At 40.2% G+C, this 25569-nt stretch overlaps 1 protein-coding gene across 1 annotated transcript in view; it reads left to right on the forward strand.

Moving 5' to 3' along the window:
• The first annotated feature begins 394 nt into the window (after nucleotides 1-394).
• PFKFB4 (6-phosphofructo-2-kinase/fructose-2,6-biphosphatase 4) overlaps nucleotides 395-25569 on the forward strand; it is a 79240-nt gene continuing 54065 nt past the window's right edge. Inside the window, exon 1 of the mRNA XM_060765897.2 lies at nucleotides 395-987. Within this exon, the coding sequence (XP_060621880.2) occupies nucleotides 903-987 (85 nt within the window). The 5' untranslated portion in view covers nucleotides 395-902. The remainder of the gene's footprint in view (nucleotides 988-25569) is intronic.

Raw genomic sequence — 25569 nt, forward strand, 5'->3', positions numbered from 1 at the left:
CGCTGTGGTCGTCAGGTTTGGTGCACACAGACATGCCTCTCCCCTGGCAGGCCTCCTCTGCCCCCACACTAGTTGCTGGGTGACTTAGTTTGCATCTACACTACAGAATGAATGCAATCTGACCCAACTTCCAGTGCCAGGGCTCAATGCTATGGAATCCTGGGGAGCTGCGGCTTGGTAGGGAAGGAGGTCCAAGCCTTTCTAAAACTACAACTCCCTTGATTCCACTGCATTGAATCACAGCAGTAAGAGTGCTGCCCAAAGACAGGCATTCCCCGGGCAGCGCCTTCCCCTCTCTTTCTGGGGAGGAGGAGGAGGAGGAGGAGTGCCCCTGCCTCCTTGGACGACCCAAACAAGTCCACGTGACCCAGTGCGTGGATGCAGTGACGTCACACCCCCTCCCCGCCAGCAAGCCCACTCGGAAGTGGCGCGTCTAGACGTGCAGCACTCTCTGAAGGGAATCCAGTGGACGTCCATTCAAGGCGGGAGAGGGGGAAACACGCGCCCACCTGCGCCTTTAAAACCCCAACCTGGCTTCCTTGGCTTTGGGCTGGATGTTGGGAGGGGAGGGAGGGGGCTCGGAGGGGAGGCGTCACGTGTGCAAGCGCCTTCACGTGTGGCGGCACGGGGCGCGGGTATAAAAAGGCCCCGCCTGGCTTGGAAGGGCTGCTGTCAGCCCCATCGTTCTTCTTCGGACGGCGCCCGGCTTCTCCCCCCGCCCTCCTCGCCGAGCCAGGCCGGAGAAGAAGCCCCCTCTCTCTTTCCTTCCCGTGGGAGACCCGCCATGCCTTCCTGACTGACCGCGCAGAGAGGAGAGAGAAAGAGCGAGCTTTTGGGCTGGACCCCTTCCCTTCCTTCCTTCCTTCCTTCCCGAGGAAGAGACACGGCGAGGCAAGGCAGGGATGTCGCTCTCTGGGTGCTGCAAGGAGGACGAGGAGAAGGAGAGGGCGAGCCCGGAGCGAACAGGGCAAGGGCGACACTGGCGAGGTGAGTGGGGCGTGCGTGGGGAGAGACAGGGCCCGCGGGGGGTTGGCTTCCCCTTCCTTCCGCTTGAAAGGGCCAAGCTCTTCCTTGTCCGTGGGCCAGTCTTGCTGCCTTGCCTTTCCTTCCAAGCCCCCGCCACCCGCGTTTCTATTTCTGTCGGTCCCTGTGTTTACATACGCTTCCGGGGAGGAGGAGAAGGAGCCAGGCTAGCCTCTGCCTCTGGGGCGCCCTGTTCTTGACCTGCCTTTCAAGCTGTTAAGGAGGCAGAGTGACCACCGTGGACGGACACTAGACCTTTCAAGCCATTGCTTCTCATCTCAGCCGCTTTATGGGACCCAAGCGGCGGAGTGGCCTTCACCCATGTTGGGGTGGACCCCCTGTTTTGTGTGTTGTGATGTTCCACAGAGTGGGAGAAGGAAAGATTTGTAGCCAGAGGGGACTAATGCTGCCTTGGAGTGGGGTAGATTAGATTATTGGGTTGCTGTGAGTTTTCTGGGCTGTATGGCCATGTTCCAGAAACATTCCCTCCTGACGTTTCACCTGCATCTCTGGCAGGCATCCTGAGAGGTTGTGAAGTCAGTTGGAAACTAGGAAAATGGGGTTTATATATCTGTGGAAGGTCCAGGGTGGGAGAAAGAACTCTTGTCTGTTGGAGGTAGTTGTGAATGTTCCAATTGGCCAGCTTGATTAGCATTTAATAGCCTTACAGCTTCAAAGACTGGCTGCTTCCTACTGGGGATCCTTTGTTGGGAGGTGATAAGGTGGCCCTGATTGGGTTGTTGTAAGTTTTTTGGGCTGTATGTCCCTTTCCAGAAGTATTCTCTCTTGACGTTTCACCTGCATCTATGGCAGCCATCCTCAGAGGTTTTGAGGTCTGTCGGAAACTAGGAAAATTGGGTTTATATATCTGTACAGTGTCCAGAGTGGGAGAAAGAACTCTTGTCTGCTTGAGGCAAGTCTGAATGTTGCAATTGGCCACCTTAATTAGCATTGAATGGCCTTGCAGCTTCAAAGCCTGGCAGGTTGCTGCCAGGCGGAATCCTTTGTTGGGAGGTGATTAGCTGACCCTGATGGTTTCTTGTCTGGAATTCCCCTGTTTTTGAGTGATGTTCTTTATTTACTGTTATGATTTTAGAATTTTTAATACTGGTAGCCAGATTTTGTTCATTCTCATGGTTTTTTCCTTTCTGTTGAAATTGTCCACATGCTTGTGGATTTCAATGGCTTCTCTATGTAGTTTTTGCATGTAACAGCCGATAGGCTGTTAAGAATTCCAAAACACCTGGAGGGCCCAGGTTTGCCCATACCCACCATAGTGTCACAGATCTGGAAGAGACCCCAAGGCCAGTCTTGCCATGTAGGTGCACACAATCAAAACACTTCCATCCAGCCTCTACTTAAAAATCTCCAGAAAAAGGGAATCTAATTTATCACACTTTGAGGCTGCATTAGTGCCCCCTGACTACAAATCTTTCCTTCTTCCCTGGGAATTCACCGTGTTTTTGTGGACCCAAAACAGTCCAGGGACTACCACACCGAGGAACTTCATAACCAGGCATGGGCAAACTTGGGCCCTCCAGGTATTTTGGACTTCAACTCACACAATTTCTAACAGCCTACCAGCTGTTCGACACAGACACTACACAGAGAAGCCATTGAAATCCACAACCATGTGGACAATTTCAACAGAAAGGAAAAAACCATGAAAACAAACTTGGGCCCTCCAGGTGTTTTGGACTTCCACTCCCAGCATTCCTAACAGCCACAGGCCCTTTCCTTCCCCCCCCCCCCCAGCTGCTTAAGCGGCAGAGGGGGAAAAGGAAGGGGCCTGAGTCTGTTAGGAATGCTGGGAGTGGAAGTCCAAAACACCTGGAGGGCCCAAGTTGGCCCATGCCCACTGTATGGTATGGTCCCTCTTATGTTGGAAAAGCAATATCTCTCTCCACATCTCTCACTCAGAGGTCTTATCTGTTTTTAGGAATAGCACGTTGACCCAAGCAACACTGTTTTGAAGCAGAAAAGCAACTATTGTTTGCTGAATAAAAATGTGTTAGTTTATGTACTTGGAAAGGTTTCATGACTCAAAAGGCAGATTTTAGACCTGAATCCTCCTTAACCAGAGTGTGTGAGATTCACTGGAGGAAATCCAGGCATCCACTGCTTCAGGGAAGGAATTCCTCAGCTGTGAGGGCTTCTGGAAATGGTTCACATTCCCCAGCCCTAGTTTGAGTGGCTGCTGTTTCAGGCCCCTTAGTTGGCGAGGCAGAAATTCCACCTTCACAGGAAACTTTGCCCTCTCCATATTGTGAGTTATTAACCAAAAGTGCCATGATTGAGCCCAAGACAGTGGCAAGCAAACTGAGATGGAGAGCCAGCCTAAAAATCCTAGAGGCACCAGGTTCCATCTGATCTTGGAAGCTAAGTAGTGTCAGCTCTGGTTAGTTCTTGGATGGGAAACTGTCAATGAACACCAGGTGCTGTAGGTTATATTTCAAAGGAAGGAGCTGGCACAACCATCTTTGAGGATGTGTTGCCTAATTCATGAGGATCAGCATAAATTGACAGGTGACCTGAAGGCAAATTCATACCAACATATTTATCTATATGTGTTGGCTACTATTATTTCTCCCCCAAACCTGCCAGGAATGGGTAACCAATAGCTCAGGGACCAGTACATTGAATAGCACTGGTGTAATAAGTAAGTCAGGGCCCCCTGATGGCACAGCAGGTTAAACCAGTGAGCTGCTGAACTTGTTGGCAGTTTGAATCTGGAGACCGGGGTGAGCTTCCACTGTTAGCCACAGCTTCTGCCAACTTAGCTGTTCAAAAACACGCACATGTGAATAGATGAATAGGTACTGCTTCTGCGGGAAGGTAACGGCACTCCATGCAGTCATGCCGGCCACATGACCTTGGAGGTGTCTATGGACAACACCGGCTCTTTGACTTGGAAATGGAGATGAGCACCAACCCCCAGAGTAGGACACAACTAGACTTAATGTCAGGGAAAACCGTTACCTTTTAATAAGTAAGTCAATTTATCAGCACTGTGCAACAGTCAATGGTTGGATCCAGGGTCTTCTAGGAAGTGAACAGCACTTGAGTATTTACTATTAAAAGGTAAGACCATAGTTTGCTTCTCAGGCAGGGTTTATAGCAATCTAAGGATAACTTGACTACAGCAGCAACATTTTCACCTGGTTGCCTATTGCCAAAAGCTTGTTCTGCACAAAGTCAACGGCCTGGCCCATTCATGAACCTGTGTATATTTCTCATTTAGAAATTAAGTGCCAAACTGGAAGCAGTAGTAGCTGTCAGGCAGATGTTTCTTAATGAGCTTTTTTATATACTGGGAGTGGTTTAACATGCTCCACTCTGCATTGTAACTTAGTGTAGAAAGCAGTGTGATTCCATCTCATGTGTTGTAGTGTGTTCCTGCTGTAGGCATGTGCAGTTGGCTCCTATTTGCAGATTTAATATTTTTGAATTTGAATGTTTGTGGAATTGATTAATATGTGTTCCCTGGGAATGTTTAGGTCCCTAGCATTATTCAGTCATCAACTTTTAGTGGCAGACCTAGAGAGGCATCCTATCAGATTAGAAGTGTTTTGTATTTTCTGTTTTTCCACTTTTGTGATTGACTTGCACCCTGTGAAAGTGAACAGGCTATTGTAAATTGCTTTTGGTAGCATTTACTTAGTATCAAAGTTTGTGTACACTGAGCTATCAAAAAGCAAAAGTATCACTCTATTTATTTATTTAAGATATTTATGTGCTGCCCTTCTCACTCCGAAGGGGACCCAAAGTGGCTTACAAGTAATATCTAAATACAATATATTATATTGCAACATAGCACAGTATTAGTATTAGAATCATAGAGAATCATAGAATCAAAGAGTTGGAAGAGACCTCATGGGCCATCCAGTCCAACCCCCTGCCAAGAAGCAGGAATATTGCATTCAAATCACCCCTGACAAATGGCCATCCAGCCTCTGCTTAAAAGCTTCCAAAGAAGGAGCCTCCACCACACTCCGGGGCAGAGAGTTCCACTGCTGAATGGCTCTCACAGTCAGGAAGTTCTTCCTAATGTTCAGATGGAATCTCCTCTCTTGTAGTTTGAAGCCATTGTTCCGCGTCCTAGTCTCCAAGGAAGCAGAAAACAAGCTTGCTCCCTCCTCCCTGTGGCTTCCTCTCACATATTTATACATGGTTATCATATCTCCTCTCAGCCTTCTCTTCTTATTATATATTACTATATTGTACTATTCCATTATACTGTAATATTATTAGTAATATTACATGTAATATAAAATATATAATAAAAATACACTGTTTCAGTGTATTTTTGAGTATTTTGGAATGCTGTGGATATAGCATATCTTGATTTTAGTAATACTGTTGAAAAGGTTTCTCGTGATATTCTTTCAAGTAATGTAACAAAATATGGGCTAACCAATATTACAGTCAGGTGGATTTGTAACTGGTTGACTGGCTGAACCTAAAGGGTGCTGACCAATGGCTCCTCCTCATCCTGGAGAGAAGTGACCAGTGTAGTGCACCAGTATATCGTTCTGGGCCAAGTGCTATTCAATAATGAATCCATGACTTGGATTACACTAGTAACAAAATTTGAAATATTTTCTGTTCCTGGTTTAAACGTATTATTTCCTGATTAATTGTGTGGTACTTACTTTTAAAGTACTGTACCATATTTACTCGAGTTTAATGCACCATCAAATGTAATGTGCTCCTCAATTCCAAAAACCCTGAAACATAAAAAAGTATTTGCTGTTAAATGTCATGTGCAGCAGCAAAAGGTACACACTTTGGGTTATGACCATTACAGTTGCCGCCTGCTTAGAAATTCTTCTTTAAAAACAAAGCTTTCAGCAATGGAAAAGAAAACCTTGGGATGCAACTATGCTGTAGAATGACTCCACTTTAACCAACTTGGTTCAGTGCTGTGGAATCATGGGGGCTGTATTTTCACAAGGACTTGAGCCTTCTCTGCCAAAGAGTGCAGATGCCTTACCAAACTACAAATACCAAGATAATATAGCATTGAGCAACAACGATTAAATTTCGGATGACAACTCCCCTTGCTTTAGGTCAGTCCATGTGAAAGAGATATTGGAGTCTTAGTAGACCACAAGTTGAACATGATTCGACAGTGTGATGCATCAGCTGAAAAAGTCAATTTGGTTCTAGGCTGCATCAATAGGAGTACAGTAGTACCTATACCAAGGGAAGTCATAGTCCCACTGTAGACCTCACCTGGAATGCATTGTCCAGAAGAGGGAACATGATAGCCATGTTTAACATTTGAAATGTCTTTTTGAAGTTGAAGGAAGCATGTTTTTTGCTGCTCCATAATGTACTACACAAAGCAATTGATTCAAACTATAGGAAAAAGCATTCCATCTAAATGTTAGGAAGACCTTCCTGATAGTAAGAGCTGTTTGGTAGTGTAATGTGCTACCTTAGAGCATGCATTCACAAACTGCAGCCCTCCAGCTGTTTGGGCCTCCAACTCCCAGAATTTCTGACCATTGAACAAGCTGACTAGGCCTTCTGGGAGATGGAGGGCCAAACAACTGGAGGGCCGCAGTTTGAGGATGCCTGCCTTAGAGTGCGGTGGAGTCCCCTTCTTTGGAGATTTTAAAACAAAGGCAGGATGGCTATCAGTTGGGAGAGATCCTGCATGGCAGGATGGGGATCATCCCTGTCTTTCTCTGATCTAGGATTCTATGATTCCAATGAATAACAGGTGCTGTAGGGGGATAAACTGGAAAAAACATGTCTCGAGTGTTTCTCTCCTAAGAAAACCCTAGGCAATTCATGGGATTGCCATAAGTGAATAGGCGATTTGAAAGCACATACACACATTTTATTTATTTATTGTGGCAGCAGCAAATTGAAGGTACAATTGTAATGTATTTAAAAACAAACAAAGTTAAAAACTTGGCATTATACTAAATGTCTCTTGACCAGAAGCTGGCCATTTGGAGTGCCTCTGGTGTCGCTATGAGAAGATCCTCCATTGTGCATGTAGTAGGGCTCAGGTTGCATTGTAGAAAGTGGTCTGTGGTTTGCTCTCCTCCACACTCACATGTCACAGACTCCACTTTGTGTCCCCATTTCTTAAGGTTGGCTCTGCATCTCATGTTGTCAGAGTGTTGTCTGTTCAGCGCCTTCCAAGTCACCCAGTCTTCTGTGTACCCAGGGGGATGTCTCTCATTTGGTATCAGCCATAGATTGAGGTTATGGGTTGTAGCCCTCCGCTTTTGGACTCTCACTTGCTGAGGTGTTCTTGCGAGTATCTATGTAGATTTTAGTAAACTATTCTTGATTTAAGGTGTTGGTGTGATGACAGATATCCAAACGGGATGAGCTGGCGATGTCACTACCTTGGTCCTTTCATTATTGTCTGCTACTTTCCGACGGATATCAGGTGGTGCAATACTGGCTAAACAGTATAATTTAGTAAAATAAATTATACTAAACAGTATAATTTTTCCAGTGATGGGGGGCGTGGACATCCTGTGATAGTGCAGCATGTCTCATTAAGAGCATGCAGCCAAACATACACACATACTGAAGTATAATAGATAAAGACAAAATTACTTTTATCACTTGGTGGTGGTGTTTAATTAGAGATGGTTTTTACAAGTTGTAATGATAGCAAAAGATTTAAAAGAGGATTTTACACAGTAATGGTTAATATTTATTAACCTTTTTTAAACATTCAAAAAGAATTAATTCTGTAGCACCAGTTCAGAAACCCAGAATGCATTCTGTGGTCTCTCTGCATGGAATAAGGTTGTAAGTTGCTATTTAGCCACAGTGACCTGAAGTATTGGAGGCAGGATCTTTATGTATAGCAACTGCTTGAATGCTATTGATAGGCCAAGTGGGACCACACCCATTCAGTCAATTGTTTAATGTGAATCAGCACTTATGTAAACCCATAAGTGCTGATTCACCATTACATTTAGTGGATCTGCTTTACTGATAGAATTCAAGCCCTTGAGTCCATGTGCTTTATGTATTTAAATAGAGTTGTTAAATTGTTTTATTGGTTTTAATAGCGGGTATGTATTCTTAACAGTTTGATTTTCTATTTTAATGTTTGTATATTTTTTTGGTTTTAAGTTATGTATTGTATTGCTTTTACGGTTAGCTGCCATGGTCTGTTTTTTTAGAGAGATAAAGCAGAATGCAAATAATAGGTACGTATATGTCCTGTCTCATGGATGATCCTCCTCATTGTAGGTTACATTAGATGGGTCTTTGGTCTGATTCAGCAAGGACTCTGTTCCTCTGATCTTATCCATTATTTGTAAAGAAGCGATTTAAGTGCAGGAAATTGGCCAAGTGAATTTTGTAATGAAACTCATAATAGCATAAGGCAGAGCTCCAGCTAAATGAATATTCATTACCCAATATGTTCTTGATGCCAAGTTATTCATGCCAGATTGGATCAAAATACAATTTTCCATGTTTTTCACATCCATTTAGATTTATATTATCTAAATCTTGGATCTGTTTTCATGTTGGTAATTTCCACCTTGTTTTGGCATCTGAGCATTGAAGATTTGGAGAACAAAACACAGGGCTAGTAATATTATTGAATAACTGCTCCCCTACTCTATGGCTACTTTCTGCTGTTGACGATAGCCTACACCAGGCACAGGCAAACTTTGGTCTTCCTGTTGTTTTGGACTTCAACGCCCACAACTCCTAACAACTGGTAGTCTGTTAGGAATTGTGGGAATTGAAGGCCTGAACAGCTGGAGGGCCGAAGTTTTCCCAGACCTGGCCTGCACCTTACCCAATGACAAGGCTAGTCACTCGTGGATAGTTCAGGTCTTACTATATATTGACAGTAACTTCTACTTGCAGGAATTATGGAGAGGTAGTTGAAAGTTATGTAAATGCCTTGCTCATTGTCTTTAATAAGGGCAGTGTTTTTCTCTGGAAAAGTCTGAGTTTGAGTCAGCATGTTCATGGATGTCTCAGGGATACCAAATGTATTTTTAAGGTGGCCATGTGCATACTTAAAAGTTATGTTCTGTGAATGACCAATGGTCCTTACTCAATATAAGGCAGCTTTGTGTGCGTTTGGAGCTGGGGGGACCTCCCCAATCAAGTTCAGTGTTGTCACATTGGACTAACATTAACAATTCAAGGTTTCAGGCAAAACACCTTTTTTAGCCCTACCTGGAAGTGTTGAGAAGCCAACCCTGAATCCCCTGCCCACAATGGATGAGATTTGGGCCATCCCTGATGGCAATTTAACAGCCAGTGTAGATATAGTAAAATACTAAATTATGTTTAAGAGACCTGGGCTATGGGGGTCTTGTGCTCTTTTGCTCCCTACTTTCTGCTGCTTCAACTGTAGTTTGGGGATGTGTTGCCATTGACAGCAATTGTATTTTAAGGCTAATGGATTCCCAACTGGAGTTTGTAGCTGGTTAAGAATCTTTATATAAGCAAATAATTTAGTTATTTTTAATCTTAGTCATTCTTTGTACCCATCTATCTCTCTTAGGTTTGGTTGAGAGGACAGATTGAGAAGGGAAGATATGGGTTCTTTCGATCTCATTCTCTAGTGTCTTGATCTTGAAGTCACAATTAAGCCCCTTTTTATGTTTATACTAGCTCTGCGGATGTAATAAAAAAGTGGAAATGTTCCTATTTCCACCCCCAAGAACTAATTTTAAATTGCTGCTTTCAGTGGTAGGCAGAGTTGGGGTAATAGAAAGGCAATACAGGGAATGGGAATGAAAATGGGTCACTCAGCTTCATTGAATACCAGTTTAGTGTGAAAATAATATGTGGTCCCTACTGTTGTGATATCTAGCTCGAGAGGAACCATGTTCAGTAACCATGCTTTCTGATGCTTGATTAAAGATAGGTCTCTTCTCTTTTTCCTAACACATACTAATGCATAATGCTTTAGAGCAGGGGTCCTCAAACTATGGCCCAAGGGCCAGATACGGCCCTCCAAGGTCATTTACCCGGCCCTCGCTAAGGTTCAGTCTCAGTCTGAAATGACTTGAAAGCACACAACAACAAAAACAATCCTATCTCACCAGCCAAAAGCAGGACCACACTTCCCACTGAAATACTAATAAGCTTATATTTGTTAAAATTGTTCTTCATTTTAATTACTGTATTGTTTCAAAGTGTTTTTGCACTACAAATAAGCTATGTGCAGTGTGCATAGGAATTCATTCATTTTTTTTTCAAATTATAATCCAGCCTTCCAACAGTTTGAGGGACTGTGACCTGCCCGTCTGTTTAAAAAGTTTGAGGACCCCTGCTTTCGAGCTTACTTTGAATCTTTGTAGACATGTTTGTTTTGTAGCTTAGAAGACTGGAATTGATACAACTACACTACATTAGGACTCTGCAATATGAGAATGAGTGTAATTTTTTACTCTCTAAAAGAAGCTTACAAAATGTTTCCTTAAGGCTGCTTTATATTCCTTTCATGCATCCTCTGGAAACAACATTCAGGCACATATTTGTCACTCAGTTGTCATTTTTGTCACAGTCTTGACCTTGGGTTTTTGCATCATTGTAATATCGTAAGAATCCTCCTCCTACTTTTAAGATGAAAATAGGCAAAAATGGAGAAGTATGTACTTGCCAAGTGGTACACTTTCAACATCTCTCTCTGTGTGTAGTGATTGAACCGTGTTAAAGTGGATTCTCTTTATTTCCTTGGCTTTCTGTTACTATTTGTATCAAAAACATTGCATAAATTAGTATAAAACTGGGTTGTTGTAGGTTTTCCGGGCTATATGGCCATGTTCTAGAGGCATTTTCTCCTGACGTTTCGCCTGCATCTATGGCAAGCATCCTCAGAGGTAGTGAGGTCTGTTGGAAGTAGGAAAGTAGTATAAAATTGATAAAAATAGAAATGGGATGTACACATTTAGCCTATAATATTCCATTGGTGTTGGTGAAGTTGTCTGGATGCTGCATTTACAGGTCTGCTTTGAACAGATGTGAGGAATCCAACTTCTCCACCCATAGACTGCGCCATTGATCTTGCTGTGCCATCCAAAGTTTCATCTGACAAAATTGCACATTTCAATAATTTTTGGACTATTTTGTCACCACAAATGTCTATTAGCTCATTCTCTATTTGAGGACTAGTATACTAGGTATTCATAGCTTCAGTTTTGAGATGGCTTTTCAGGTCAGTTTCTCTCAATCTGGCATGAGATCTCAATAAGGCCCTGAAATTACCATCATTGTGCAAAGATTCTTCACAGGTAATAGGTTCTGAATCTTTGCTCCCTCTTAAAGCCAGTTCTTGTTGGCCAAGGACAGTAGTATTCACAAATGACAGAAGTTTCTTTCTGTTTTCTTATTTCCTTTGTCATGATGATGGGTTACATTAAGATGTTTTCCATTGTGAATTAGCAAGAAGTCTTCAGCCAAGCGCAAGCTGTTCTGATGGTACTCTTTTTTGTGGTGTCCATTGAAGACTTTTATTGCATATTTCCATCGCAGAAATTGTTTAGTAACCAATGCACCGAGCAAATAATAAGTAACATACTGAAGTGAAGCATACTTTGAGTAGGAATATTCTTGATACTGAATTGCTGATGGTCCTGGTGGCTCCCCGAGACTCTAGCACCATCACTTTTCTTCTCCTTTGTCTGGTGAAGATGCATGATAAGTTTTGTGCATCTTGGTTGGCCAATAAAGCTGTCACTATTTTGAGGATTGTGGATTTTATTTTACCTTGCTGTGTGGTCAACATGGCTATATTTTGCTACTCTCAAGGTATTTTTAAATGTCCTGAAATCTGAAAGATCAGATCACGGTACCTTTATTGGAAGGTGCTTTGTATTTTGCTTCATAGTTAAATTGTTTTATTGTGTTTAGTTTGCATGCATTATCCTTACTCCAGTCTGTGTGATACTGGATGATTTTCAAGAAGACTAAATTATTTGTATTTCCTTATAAAGCAGGCACTAGTAAGTCATTGGAAATGTTAAACAAAAATGATATAAATATATAACTTGCCTTTTTGTAGTAGCCTTGTCAAGAAAGATGTCAACAAACAATTTGATTGTAACTGCATTGATGTAGTGGGAGAAGTATGACCCTTGGGCTACCTACAGACATATCTTAGTGTTAAAACAATGGTTAAAATCAGCCTCAGATGCCCAAACCACTGAAAATAAATTGGTTTGAGTTGTCCTCTGTATAACCTTTGAACTCTCCATGATGTGACATTTCATTCAGTAGCTAGGAATACATTGCTATGGCTTGCTAGGGAGGATACAGGTAAAAATATAGATTGTTGATTATCTTGAGCTTTTAAGTAGCTTGATTTAATAATATTAATGATAGTATTTCCTGAAGAACAAGGTTCAAAATAAAATGCTCAGATCACTTAGCAAGTAAACACCACAGTCCATCAGACAACTTCATGGAAGAATAAGAAGGTTTGTTTTGTAAATTGCACATATACCCCTTTGAAATGTTTACTTTAACTTCATGCTTCACAGAAATTGAGTCAGTAAAAATTGTTGTGTAGTTTCATTGCCAATGTGGGTGCTCTTCTTGCTAAGACTTTGAAAGGGTCATGAGCTTTTAAATTGCAATCCTGGAGTTCCTTGGAAGTGACGTTAAGCTTTTGTGGTAATATATCTTACCAAATATCTCTTTTTCTGAATAAAGTAGTTTCCATTGCACTTACAGTTGTTTTCACTTAACATCTGTTACTACTTTACAACAATTGGCCAAGGCATTGTCTCTAGGATTAAGAAATTATACTTGATGTTTTCATATTTACATATCTCTCTGAAGTATGCTTTCGGGGGGGGGGGGGGGAACTAGTTGAAACTGTCATTTTGATATTTAGAATATCAAATATTTAGAATTCTATACCAGAGAGCTTTAGTGCCCCATGCAGCCACAAGTTCTAGTATAACATTGAGCCATGGCAGTTAAAGTCATGTCAAACTGCATTAATTCTCTTGTGTAGATGTATCCTTATACCTAGGGTGCATCTACACTGTGAAATTAATGCAGTTTAAAACCACTTTAACCACTGTGGTTCAGAGCTGTGGAAGTCCGCAATTTGTAGTTTTGTGCAACATCACTATTTTTATGCAGAGAAGGCTAAACACATTGTAAAACTATAACTTTCATGATTCCATAGTATTGAGCCATAACAGTTAAAGTGGCATCAAACTGCATTAACTGTAGTGTGGATATTCCTTTGGTTTGCTTGATAAATGTGTTTTTGAAGTGTACAATTTCAGAAGCTTCCTAAAATGTGAGATGTTTTTGCATAACAAGATAGCATGTCCAAAAGGAATTCAACTTATTTTGACCCTAGCCTAGGGTTTTCTTGGTAAGATTTTTTCAGATAGGGTTTGCCATTGCCTTTCTCTAAGGCTGAGAGTGTGACCTACTCAAAATCACCCAATTGTATTCGTTGGTTGAGTGTGGATTCAAACTCTGGTCTCCCAGAGCATTAATGTGACACTATAACTCTATTCCAGAGCTTTCCAACATACTCATAAATGGCAAAAATCTTAGATTTTTATGAAATGTTGTATCCCTATACTTTTTGCTTTACAATTTAGATATGTATCTGTATCTCTTATAAGGTGTTGTTTAACCTCCACTTTGCTAGTCAAACTGAATTACTATGTCGCAAAATGATTCATGTCTAAAAAGTGTGCCACCAACGTGAAATGTTTGGAAAGCTCTGCGCTATACTATCCTAGCTCTCATTCAACACAATGTGCATTTGGTGATTGATACTGTTGACACCTAAATGGAAGAAACAAGAGGAGAAACACAAATGGGAAATCATGATCATTATCTGAACTAGAGATGTAGTTTGCACACAATTCACAGGATTGGTAGTTGTCATTAAATGTTTATGTCTGGGTAATTTAGAACTCTCATTCATATATTTACAATAAGTCAAATTTAACTAAATAGTAATGAACAAAATAAGCAACATAAACATTCATAATTGTTTAATGTGGTGTTGGTAATTTCTTGCCTAAGAAAAGCCTATAAAAAGTCATGGGGTCACTATACTTTGACAAGAGACTTGAAGGCTCACCCACCCACCCCCTCACAATGTGTTAGGAAATTGTCATCATCAACATCCTTCCTCGTTCTTGGTAGTGGGGCTCAAGGTGGCTTGCAAGTGCCATGCTTTCTCCATCCTTGCTTGCATAATTATGGAAGATAAAATGTTGTTTTGAAGGCCATGTGAAATGGCTTCTATACCAGAAAACTGGATCTGCCCAGCTGTCTGTCTTGTTGTACTTGTTTCTTTGAGACAATTTTGCTTTCATGATATTTTTATTTACTTATGTCAAGCAAATTCTATGGTCCCCCCTCCCCCTCAAGTAACTTAAAGTGGTTTGCAAAAATTAAACCAATATGTAACCCCACTAGAAAAAAAGTAGAGGCAGTTAAAAATATTCAAGATGGTAAAAAAGGGGAGTTAAAATACTGAAGTATTTTTTTTTGAAAAAGTATTTGCCTAGCAAGTTGAAGCAAGAGATAATCTCCCTGGGAAGGGCGTTCCATAGCTGGGCTGCTTCAATTGAAAATCTCCACACTGTTGTTGTAGCAAAGGTGACTTCTGATGGAGCTGGCGACTTTATTGCGTGGGCAACTTAATATGGGTGGAGGTGCTTGTTCACATACTAGTGGATAGTTCCTAAGTCACAAAGAGGTTTAAAGTAAACAAAATTTTGAATAGAGTTTAAAAGTATACAGTCAGACAGTGGGTTTATTCTTAGACTATTGAGATGGCATCTGAATGAGCAGAGCTATTCTGAGTTCTGGCTTCTGCAGAACAGCCTGGCTGCTGCTTCCAACCCCTTTTTAGAGGAAACTCCTGCTGTGATAGTCATCCCAGTAACCCAGGCAGAGCATTACCATACTGATCTAGAAGTCCAGTCTGCTACCCACGGATCACAATGGTCACTGTGCCCCTGTCCAGTACTGGGGAGCTCAAAACTGACCTGCATGAACCCAAACACACCAAAGGTTTGTAAATCAATGTTTATTTGCTAATGTATTTTTAAATCACAAGTACTCATTTGTTTATTTGGAAATTGAGTGAACTATAAAACTGGAATTTGGTGTCTCTATTCTGACTGTTTGAAACATCTGGTTTGACATTGTTGTGAAAAGCTGTTTTTAATCATGAATGCTTTTTGGAAGTTTGAACCTGTAAAATTTAAGTGGCCTAAGTGTATAACATGCATACAGCATGTCCTCTGTATCCATGGACTCTGTATACATGGATTCAACCATTCTGGGCTTGAAAATATCCCCTCCACCCCATGCAAAAAAAAAGGTAATAATCAAAAAGCAAACTATAAACCAGCAAATTTTGCTGTTTTATAGAAGGGACGCCCTCTGTATACTGTTATATACTATGCCATTGTATATAACAGAACTTGAGTATGCACAAATTTTTATATCCATGGTGGGGTGCTGGAAACAAAGCTCAGTGGAGTATATACCAATGGTTCACTCTATAGGAGGAAGATACAGTGGTGTTCTTTTAATGTTTCTGAAATTTTCTAAAACCCATGGACCGCAAAAACTTCAGCAAGTACAGATTTTCTTTGCTTAAACACAGTCTGTAAATACAGTGTGTACAGCTTCATTTATGTGTGGTCAGACTAGACTTGATTGTACTAGGTATAGACCAGGGATCCTCAAACTTTTTAAACAGGGGGGCCAGTTCACTGTCCCTCAGACTGTTGGGAGGGCTGGACTGAATCTCACCAAAGATGTATCTTGAGCAAACTTGCCCAACATAACAAATTTTAAGTTCTGATGCAGTTTTTTGAGGTTAACTTGGCATGATATGAGTTGTAGTTCACCCACAACCTTATGCATTTTGCACAATTAAAAATTTGACTTTTTCAAATAACCTGGGTAATGTTAGGTAGCCAAGCTTGTTTCAAAAATAAAAATAAAAGTGGATGCCAATAAAATTACATCAGTTGAAGTAACAATAGGTAGCAGTAGGTTAAATGTTTCTGAATATTTGCATAGAACTGTAATTTAAGGTAAGACTGTCCAACTCTGATTAAATCATTATTGTGGAGGTTGAAAGAGTGTGGCTTGTAACTCTGGGGAAGCGGCCACCTCAAACAAATGGACCCTACAGAAATGCCGAATGAAACTGAAAGGATGCCAATGAGAATGATTAATTATCATTCGAAGAGGGGAGCCAGGAGCCCAGGGAAGCGGTGGGCGAAGCGGCTGCTTCACCTGCCGCCTCCCTTGCCTTCTCCTGCCATTGGGGCGAGACGAGGCCCCATCCTGATGGCAGGAGAAGGCCAGGCTGGGCGCAGGGAAATGGCAGGCGGTGCAGCCCCAAAGCTGCTTTGCCTGCTGCCTCCGTCACCTTCTCCTGCCATCGGCCCCAAAGAGGGACTCACCCTTCTCCACACCCTGTAGGCCGGATAAATGTCTTCGAGGGGCCAGGTTTGGCCCGTGGGTCATTGTTTGAGGACCCCTGGTGTAGATCCACAACCAAATCCAGAGGGTCTCCATGCATTACTAAAATCTCACATATGCCAGTGCTCTGCTCTAAGTACAAAATCTGGACTGAACTCATGATCTCTTAGTTGAGGACAATAGTATATTTTAGCATTCCTGTAACTAAGGGAAAGTGCAAGCAAACATCACTATGTTTTATTGAAACTATTTACAAGCTGGAATACAATAATTCATATTTACCAGAAAATGCTAGTCTTCTAAGGAGAATTCCTATTGTGTATTAGACTATATAAAAATTAAGGTTGAAAACAGCATAGTATATATGCATCACATGTTACCAAGTTGTAGAAAGATAGGAGATCAAAAGCCAAGGTGGTTATCTATATGAATCAGTGAGCTGAAGTTTATTTATTTATTTCTGAAGGAAAAATTCGGTTATATTTTCACAATTGTGGTTTAATATATTGGTTAGCTAATAGAAAAGTTTATTAGATTAGTCTTACACAATACAAAAGATCTTGTAGTCAGACCCAGTCAGTAAATAGGACTGCTGTCTCATTGAGCTGTAATATAGCTTTCTGCAAGAGCCTTTTGAGCCATTAACACTGCAATCAGAAGTATATCCCATTGTGTTCAGTGGGGCTTATGCCAAATTAAGTGTGTACACGTTTGCAGCCTAAAATGATTACTCCTCTTTCAATACCACTGTGCGTATCAAGATGCCTATATTGTATCTGCCAAATGAACAAATATTTGTGTGTGAAATCGTCTAACTCAGCATACGTTATGCAAGTTCTGTGTTTAATCTGCATTGATTTTGTTTTCCTTTTACCGTAACTCTTCGGTTTTTAGATGTTGTCTTATAAGGAATGTGTTTTTTTCTGTTTAGGTCCTGATTTGGTAGTGTAGGCTGCTTTTTCTCTAATTAGCAATTGAAAATGTGATTCTGTTCACATTACCTTAATTCAGTTCCTTGAGATACAGTATTTGAAGTGCTGCAAATGCATGGTATGACTTTGGCTAAATATATATATGCAAACGTTTTTTCTTGGTTTTAATTTATTTCTCTTCCATTTTATATTTATTCAAAAACTTATTTCTGCTCTGTACATTCTAGATGTTCTAGATTCTACAGCACTTTATACATTTAATCAGCAATAATTTGGTTTCTTACTATTTACTTATTTTGTTGTGTGCCTTCATATCATTTCAGACTTTGTTTTACTTATACAGTAAGATGCCTTGAGTCCCATTATGAGAGAAAAGTTCAATATAGATGGAATAATAAAAAAAAGTGTTGCTTTGAGGGAGAAAATTCTAAGACTTCAAAGTATTATAATAAAGTAATTGACAACTGTTAAGAAAGGATGATGGAAAAGCGAAGAACTTCTTATAGATACTACTTGGTGAAAAAGAATAGCCTCCAGAACAACTGTGAAAAGAGATTCTATTACTTCACACTAAATTTAGTGGTAGAAATTCCATGGAACTACTTCAGTTACATTAGAAAAAGGTTGTTGCCTTTAAAAAATAATCTAAAATAGATTATACTATGTAACACCATTTTCCTGGATTATAAATGTCATTTTCTAATTGGTTCTGTCATAAAATCTTGGAAACCATTCATTAAATTGCAAAATGTTGTTTTTGTGGAACATCCTGCAGCACATTTTGCTATACTTTTTCAATGGATATTTTGTAGAGTTTCAACCAACTAAACATATCTTGTGGCACCACAAAAATAAAGTTTTTGGAGTATAACAACTACTTTCAAATTAAGTACCACACAATTAAACAGATAATAACACTTTCAAACCAGGAACAGAATTTATTTTCAAATTTTGTTACATAGAACTTCCTACAGACATCCAGATAGTTTCTTTCTTTACTTGGAGGTTTGTGGAATTGGTGCTTGGCCGCAAGCCTGTACTGTGCTTCCAGCAAGCTATGAAAATACAATACTAGAATGATTTAAATATGGTACTGGTTCTTTGGCCAGTTCACCACATTGGATAGTTTGAAGCACTATTTTAAGACTTCCTCTACCATGAAGTTTAGGTTTGTCCTCTTGATGTTATCTGCAGAACAAAGAGCAGCTTTGATCAACAATTGGTATAATGAAAATGTTGTAGAGCGTAGAAGTGAAACTGTGTTTCCTGATGCCCTTTCCTTTAATCAAATCTGTTTGAATGAATAGACTCCTCCAGAACAGTGGGAGATAAGATCCTGGAAAATCTGGGGACTTTGTATTTTTTAATTTTTACCAATATACTTGCAGGTATACATTTATTATTTATTTATACATTTATTGCTGGTCTGTTGGTAACCTCAGTCTGTTTGCAGCCCTCTACAAAGATGTAGATTGGATATTTATTTTAAAGAAAAAATGAATTACTGTATATACTCAAGTATAAGCCTAGTTTTTCAACCCTTGTTTTAGGCTGAAAAAGTCCCCCTTGACTTATACTCGAGTCAAGGTTATTTATTATTTTACTCTGTTGTTACTCTGTTATTATTATTATTATTATTATTATTATTGCGTTTATTATTTTACTCTATTTGTTATTATTATAGTTATCATTTTACTTTATTATTATTCCATTTATTATTTTATTTTATATAAGTGTTATTAAATTTATTATTTTACTCTATGATTGTTATTATTCCATTTATTATTTCACTCTATTATTATTATTCCATTTATTATTTTACTGTCTTTATTATTATTGGAAGGCTACGTAAGCACACTTACATTGAAGAAGATTAGGGCAGTCATATCTTAAATTACAATTTTATATAAATATTCAAAAACATTTAACCTACTGATGCCTCAATTAATGTAATTTTATTGGTATCTATTTTCATTTTGAAATATATCAGTAGTTTCTGAATTTCTCACCCTTGGCTTATACTTGAGTCAAACGGTTTTCCCAGTTTTTGTGGTAAAATTAAGTGACTCGGTTTATATTCGGGTCGGCTTATACTCGAGTATATACGGTAATTAGAAGCATAATATACTTATGTAATACAAGTTACGTTGGCAATGGCAAAATTGCAATTAATTTCAGATATAAATTATATTTATGGAATGAACGTGATGTATGAATTTTGTTCTGATCAGATATTTCAGTTCAACTACTTATGAACATTGAGTGATATCTGTAGCACATAAACTTCATATAGAATATGTTTTAAAGGCAATCTTCTTCACTAATACAACATACTAAATTAGATGTCAATTTGATCCCAGGCATTCGTATAAAGCAGGCTAGGGCAAATAATAATTTTTTTACCTCCCCAAAAGGGACTCAGGGTGGTGTACATGAGGCCAAACCCAATCACACACTTAAACATACATTAAAAAGCTAACAACAGTGTGAAACAAAATAAAACTAACAACATTATAACAATATATAAAATAGGCATCAAAACAGCAACCAATAACAAATTGAATTTTTGGACTTTTTTATTGTGTCAGAAGCAACTTGAGAAACTGCAAGCCGCTTCTGGTGTGAGAGAATTGGCTGTCTGCAGAGACGTTGCCCAGGGGATGCCTGGATGTGGGAGGCTTCTCTCATGTCCCCCCCCCCCCCCACATGGGAAGCTGGAGCTCACCCTGTCTCACAGATTCAAACCGCTGGCCTTCAGGTCAGCAGTTCAGCTGGATTTAACCCATTGTGCCACCGTGGCTACAAGGCTGTTAGGAATTATGGGAGTTGAAGTCCAAAACACCTGGAGGTCCTATGTTTGCCTCCCAAGCCTAAGGGTGTATATGTATGGTTAACTATTTTACTTCATTCAGAGGCCAAATCAGTAGAGAGGAGGATGGAAATGGGAAGAAATTACTGCCATAATCGCACTCCCTGGAGTTTGAAGGGCACTTTTATGCGCAAAAAAGGTGAACTTGAGAGGGGACACATGCTTGAGTCCCATGTGATTGAGTGTACAACTCTAAACTCTAAATCTAGAATACACACCTCACTTCACTATAATTGTGCTCATTGCACCTTGTGTTGGCTTCATCTTCAATTTGAGTGGGCATCCAGTGAAAACTCTCTTCTGTTGTGTGATATGTACTAGTTGATTTGCTGTCTTCAATTCTTCCATGTGATATTTTTGGCTGTTGAATATTCTGTGGGTTTTAAATTATTGTTTCTCATACTTAGGAAAAAAAACTAGTTTTTGTATGGAGGGGAGGAGAAAATGTGAAAGATCAGGTGTCCATATATCACAAACAAACCAAGGACCCTCTTGATTTCCCAGTTTTGCTTGATTGGAAGGAGGGGACTCTTGATCTGATCTTACTTAGCTTCGGCTGGCTTTCCCATGAGCAATTTGATTGGCATTTGCTGCACAGTGGTCATTGCGTCTTCCCTATGGATAACTTGTGTGCTTGGCTTTACAACAAACATAATAATTCGCTTGCATGAGTAGATGGATGTATTAACTGGAACACCCCATGCTTTAAATCCCTGTTTGCCGTAAGCTGTCTACTGTAACAAGAATCAGTCAATTGGTGCTACAACAACGCAAAGTACTAAAATATCAAAAGCACTATGTATTTCAAAAGGCAAATATATTAAATGGTTATAGTCCTTAAATGTTTTTAGTGCTGCAAAGACTATTGAGATGATATAAGATCTGTCTATGCAAATGTTTGATATGTTTGTCTTTTCCCCCAGGCCCTTAGCCCTTAATTTCCTGCTGCCTGAAGGTTGAAACTAGATTCCTATGCATTTAAACTGGATATATAAAACCTCATCTTGCATAAACAAGATAGAAGAAAAAAAAGTGAGAGCTTTTAAAATTACCATTGATACCATTTAGTAAGGGAGGTATCCCAAGTGCTTAGATGAATTGATGTTTACACACACACGCACACACACACACACAAGCACCAGTGTCACTGGAAATATCCATTCTTTCCTTACAGGACGTTAAGGATTTTGAGATCTCCCTCTCTTCCTCTCTCTGTGCCTTGCTCTAGGAGTAATCATTGGCGTTGCTACAGAAACTGCACGTACTGCCTTGCACAATGTCTGCTTGGGCTGTGGGTGTGTCCGCAACCCTTTAAGACACATTCTTAAAAGTACAACTTGACCCATTGTGTTTTCAGTTGTCAGACACTTCAGCAAAATTTATTGTTTCAAGTCAAAACTTCGAACACTTCTAAAAATTTAGAGCATTTGAAGAGAAAGATGGAAACAATAATTCTTCAGTTTTTCACTTCTGCTCTTTATGGCTTGGATTTTGCTGTGACTTGCTCCGGTATGAAGGCTTTTCTACTTGTGCAAATGTCGTCCATAAATACTGGTGATTCTCCTGTGGTGCTGTAGCCTTTCAAATGTTTTCCCTTCAGTAATTAAGATGTCTCTCGCTCATATTACTTTTGCAGGACACATGCAGGGATGTTTGCATTGGGAAGGAGCCAGGAAAGCACTGTTGCATGAGTGAATTGCATTCATGTGCCTTTGGGCTCATCTCTATGTAGATTTGTGTATTCATCTTACATTCTTTCCTTTGTGCCCAGTTTCCCAAGAATGTAGATTTACTTTTATCTTCACTTCTGCATTTTGTGTTATATGTCAGGGGTGCTTTGAATTTTCCTGCTTCTTGGCAGGGGGTTGGACTGGATGGCCCATGAGGTCTCTTCCAACTCAGTGATTTTATGTAGTACAAAACACGGTATAGAAGAAAATTTCGATCATGTTATCTATTTATGTGTCTATGTTAGCATTGTCAGAATGCATATTTCTCGGGCAAAAATGCAAGAGAGCAAGTCTCCAGTCTGGGAAAAAAAAACAACAAATAAGAATCTGGCATGCCTAAACTTCAGATTTTGTATATGCTTGAGTTTAATCACAGGCTAAACCACAACTGAACAGGAGATTTCCTGTTCAATATATGTAGTAAAGGTTTTCCCCTGACATTAAGTCCAGTCGTGTCTGACTCTGGGGGTTGGTGTTCATCTCCATTTCTAAGCGGAAGAGCCGGTGTTGTCCGTAGACCCCTCCAAGGTCATGCGGCTGTCATGACTGTATGGAGTGCCATTACCTTCCCGCAGAAGCGGCACCTATTGATCTACTCACATTTGCATGTTTTCAAACTGCTAGGTTTGCAGAAGCTGGGGCTAATAGAGGGAGCTCACACCGCTCCCCGGACTTGAACCTGTGACCTTTCAGTTAGCAAGTTCAGCAGCTCGGCAGTTTAACCCACTGTGCAAATGGGGGCTCCAATATATGTAGCCAAATAGTAATCACTACAGTAATTTTCTATCCCTGTTTTTTGGACAGAACCTCCCCTGAACCGTAAATAGTTTTAAAATACCTTAAAATGTATTGTCATAGGTTTTCATAGCCGAGATCACTGGGGTCTGGCTGTATGGCCATATTCTAGCAGCATTTTCTCCTAACATTTTGCCTGCATTTGTGACTGGCATCTTCAGAGGATCTTAAAATACTCTGTTAGAGGATCATCATGAATCCTCACCAAGTTCACAAGGTGACTGGAAATGATGCATTGTCACTTCTAGATGCCCAAAATTGCAGCTATAACAATGTGCTCTGGACCATTACAGCTCTGTAGGAATTGAAAGTGGTGTTTTGTTGCATGTGTGGTGTAGTAGATTGGAGACCAGGGTTCAGTTCCTCACTCAGGCATGAAAACCCAGTGGGGAACCTTGAGGGAGTTGTACGTTCTCAGCCACAGAAAACCCCAAGGTTTGCCTTAGGATTGCTGTGAGTCAGAAGTGACTTGAAGGCACACAATAACAGAAGCCCCCTGGACCCTAGAACATGCAGAAGATAGTTTGAAAGGTAAATGTCAAGTGTTTTTGTTGCAAGGGGTGGAGGAGACAAGGTATCTGCCACTGCTCTTTTTGCAGCCAGCCTAGACATGCATGTTTTGTGCCTTTAAGTCATTTCCATCTTATGGTAACCCTATCATGAGAGTTTCATGTTTGGGGGGTGTCATTGCTGAGTGTGGCCTTTTCAAAGTCACCTATTGGGTTTCTGTGGCTGAGCAAGTGTTTTAAGTGTTGGGAATCCCAGTCCAGCACTTAAACCACTTTACCACACTGGCTTAAAGTGGTGGTTCCTTGTGTCATTAGGTGTTTCTTGGAGGGCTGTAGATGCAAATTATGAGGAACGTTGGTCTCTTGGCTGGTTAGAGCAGTGGTTCTCGACCTGTGGGCTGCCAGATGTTTTGGCCTTCAATTCCCAGAAATCCTAACAGCTGGTAAACTGGCTAGGATTTCTGGGAGTTGGAGACCCGTAGGTTGGAAACCACTGGGTTGGAGTATCTTCTTTTCTATTCTATGCTAGTCCAGCTAGCAGACTGGTTTGTGGTTACAAAATAGTATTTCCTGAATGTGAAGGATAACATCACCTATTGAGTCATTTTTACAGTTTCCCCCTTTTGCATTTCTGGGGTTTACCTTAAATTTCTCAACTACGCTTTCCGAAGCTGATAACATCCTTTCTTTCCAAACATCATGCAAAGCCCCTTATTGTAAAATAGGTCTTAACACTGGAACTGTAATCTCTCTCTTTCTCTCTACTCACACAAATCTACACTATTCCCCTTTTATAATACACGTGGTATTTCAAAAATAAATATCATATTAATTTTATAGTTTCCACAAGTTGAAGAATTATTTTCACTTACTTGATTGCAACAGGTAATGGGAAACGCATCTACAATTGAACAGTTTTATGATCCTTTTTTGTCATCATATAGAATTGTCTGGCTCTTATTTGGTGGTGTGGTTGAGTGTGTAAGTGTGTAAATGAGTGTAAATGCATTCCTAATTCTTGTTGCCATACTCCATCTCATCAGCCTAGGGCTGAAAAAATAAAGCCAGCAGGCCTACTGACCTCATTTTAAACTTGAGCAGAGTCTGGTTGACACTGCAGGGATTTACCCGTTGTTTGACCTTGTGGCGGAGCTTACATCAAATTGGTCAGAACAACATAATGCCTTGCCATGCCTTTTGCTGAATCTCATGACATTAGTTCTCAACTGTAAGTGATAACAACGTTCAGTCACCTCTTGACACATAATTTTAAAGCATTATTTTCAGTAAAACCATGTAGTTTGATATGGAATTTTTTTCAGCGATGAGTTAGAACCTTGACAGTATTAATGAATCAAATGAAATCCATAAAGGGATTCAATCCAGAATGGCTACAGACTCCTTTGTACCTGTCTCAGTAACATTGTTTAATTGCTCAATGCTGGGGCTTTCTTACATCAATATTTTTAACCTTACAGCTGCACCTATGAAACATTTTTGTATGTAGTGACTTGTCAAAATTGTCCAGTGAACTTTATAATGGAAGAAGGACTTGAACTGGTCTCCCACATTCAGCTCCATTCAGTCTTCAAATAGCCTTATAATAGCGGTTCTGACCATTGTTTATGTTTTGCCATGGCCCCTTAAATCCTTCAGCCTGGTTCTCTGTAGTTTCTCATCAATATTGGCTAGAGGCATAATAATAACAGTGATAGCAACCACGATGACTAACTATCTCTTTAAACTTACGTATTGAAGATTTTGTGATGGGAAGTGACTAGAAAGACCGAAACATAAAAACTGTTTGGATACACAGATGAATGTTGTTGGTACAAAGTGCTGTGTCTACCAGAGCTGATAACAGGGATAATTCAACCCCCCTGTCCCAACAGCTTGATTGGTTGCCAGACAGGGGCAACCCTCCTCTGAAAATATCTTGACAAGAAACCCCGCAATAGGTTCACCATAAGCTTGAATTTATTTATTTATTTATTTATTTATTTATTTGACTTGTATACCACTACTCCCAATTTGGCTCAGAGTGGTTTACAGCAGTAGATTAAAACAATACAATTAACTTTAAAATACAATAAAACAAGAACAGACATAGTCCCGAGTCTATGAAATGGTTTGAAGGTACACAACAACAACAACAAATAGAGTTAGCAATGACAACAACTCACCTAAAGCAGTGCTGGGCCAAGAAACATTTGGTTGACCCACATGGTGTTCCCTTATTTTCTCCAGAGGTAGAAGAAAGTTTATGG

This window comes from Anolis sagrei, chromosome 2, assembly GCF_037176765.1.
Source record: "Anolis sagrei isolate rAnoSag1 chromosome 2, rAnoSag1.mat, whole genome shotgun sequence".
Taxonomy (NCBI): domain Eukaryota; kingdom Metazoa; phylum Chordata; class Lepidosauria; order Squamata; family Dactyloidae; genus Anolis; species Anolis sagrei.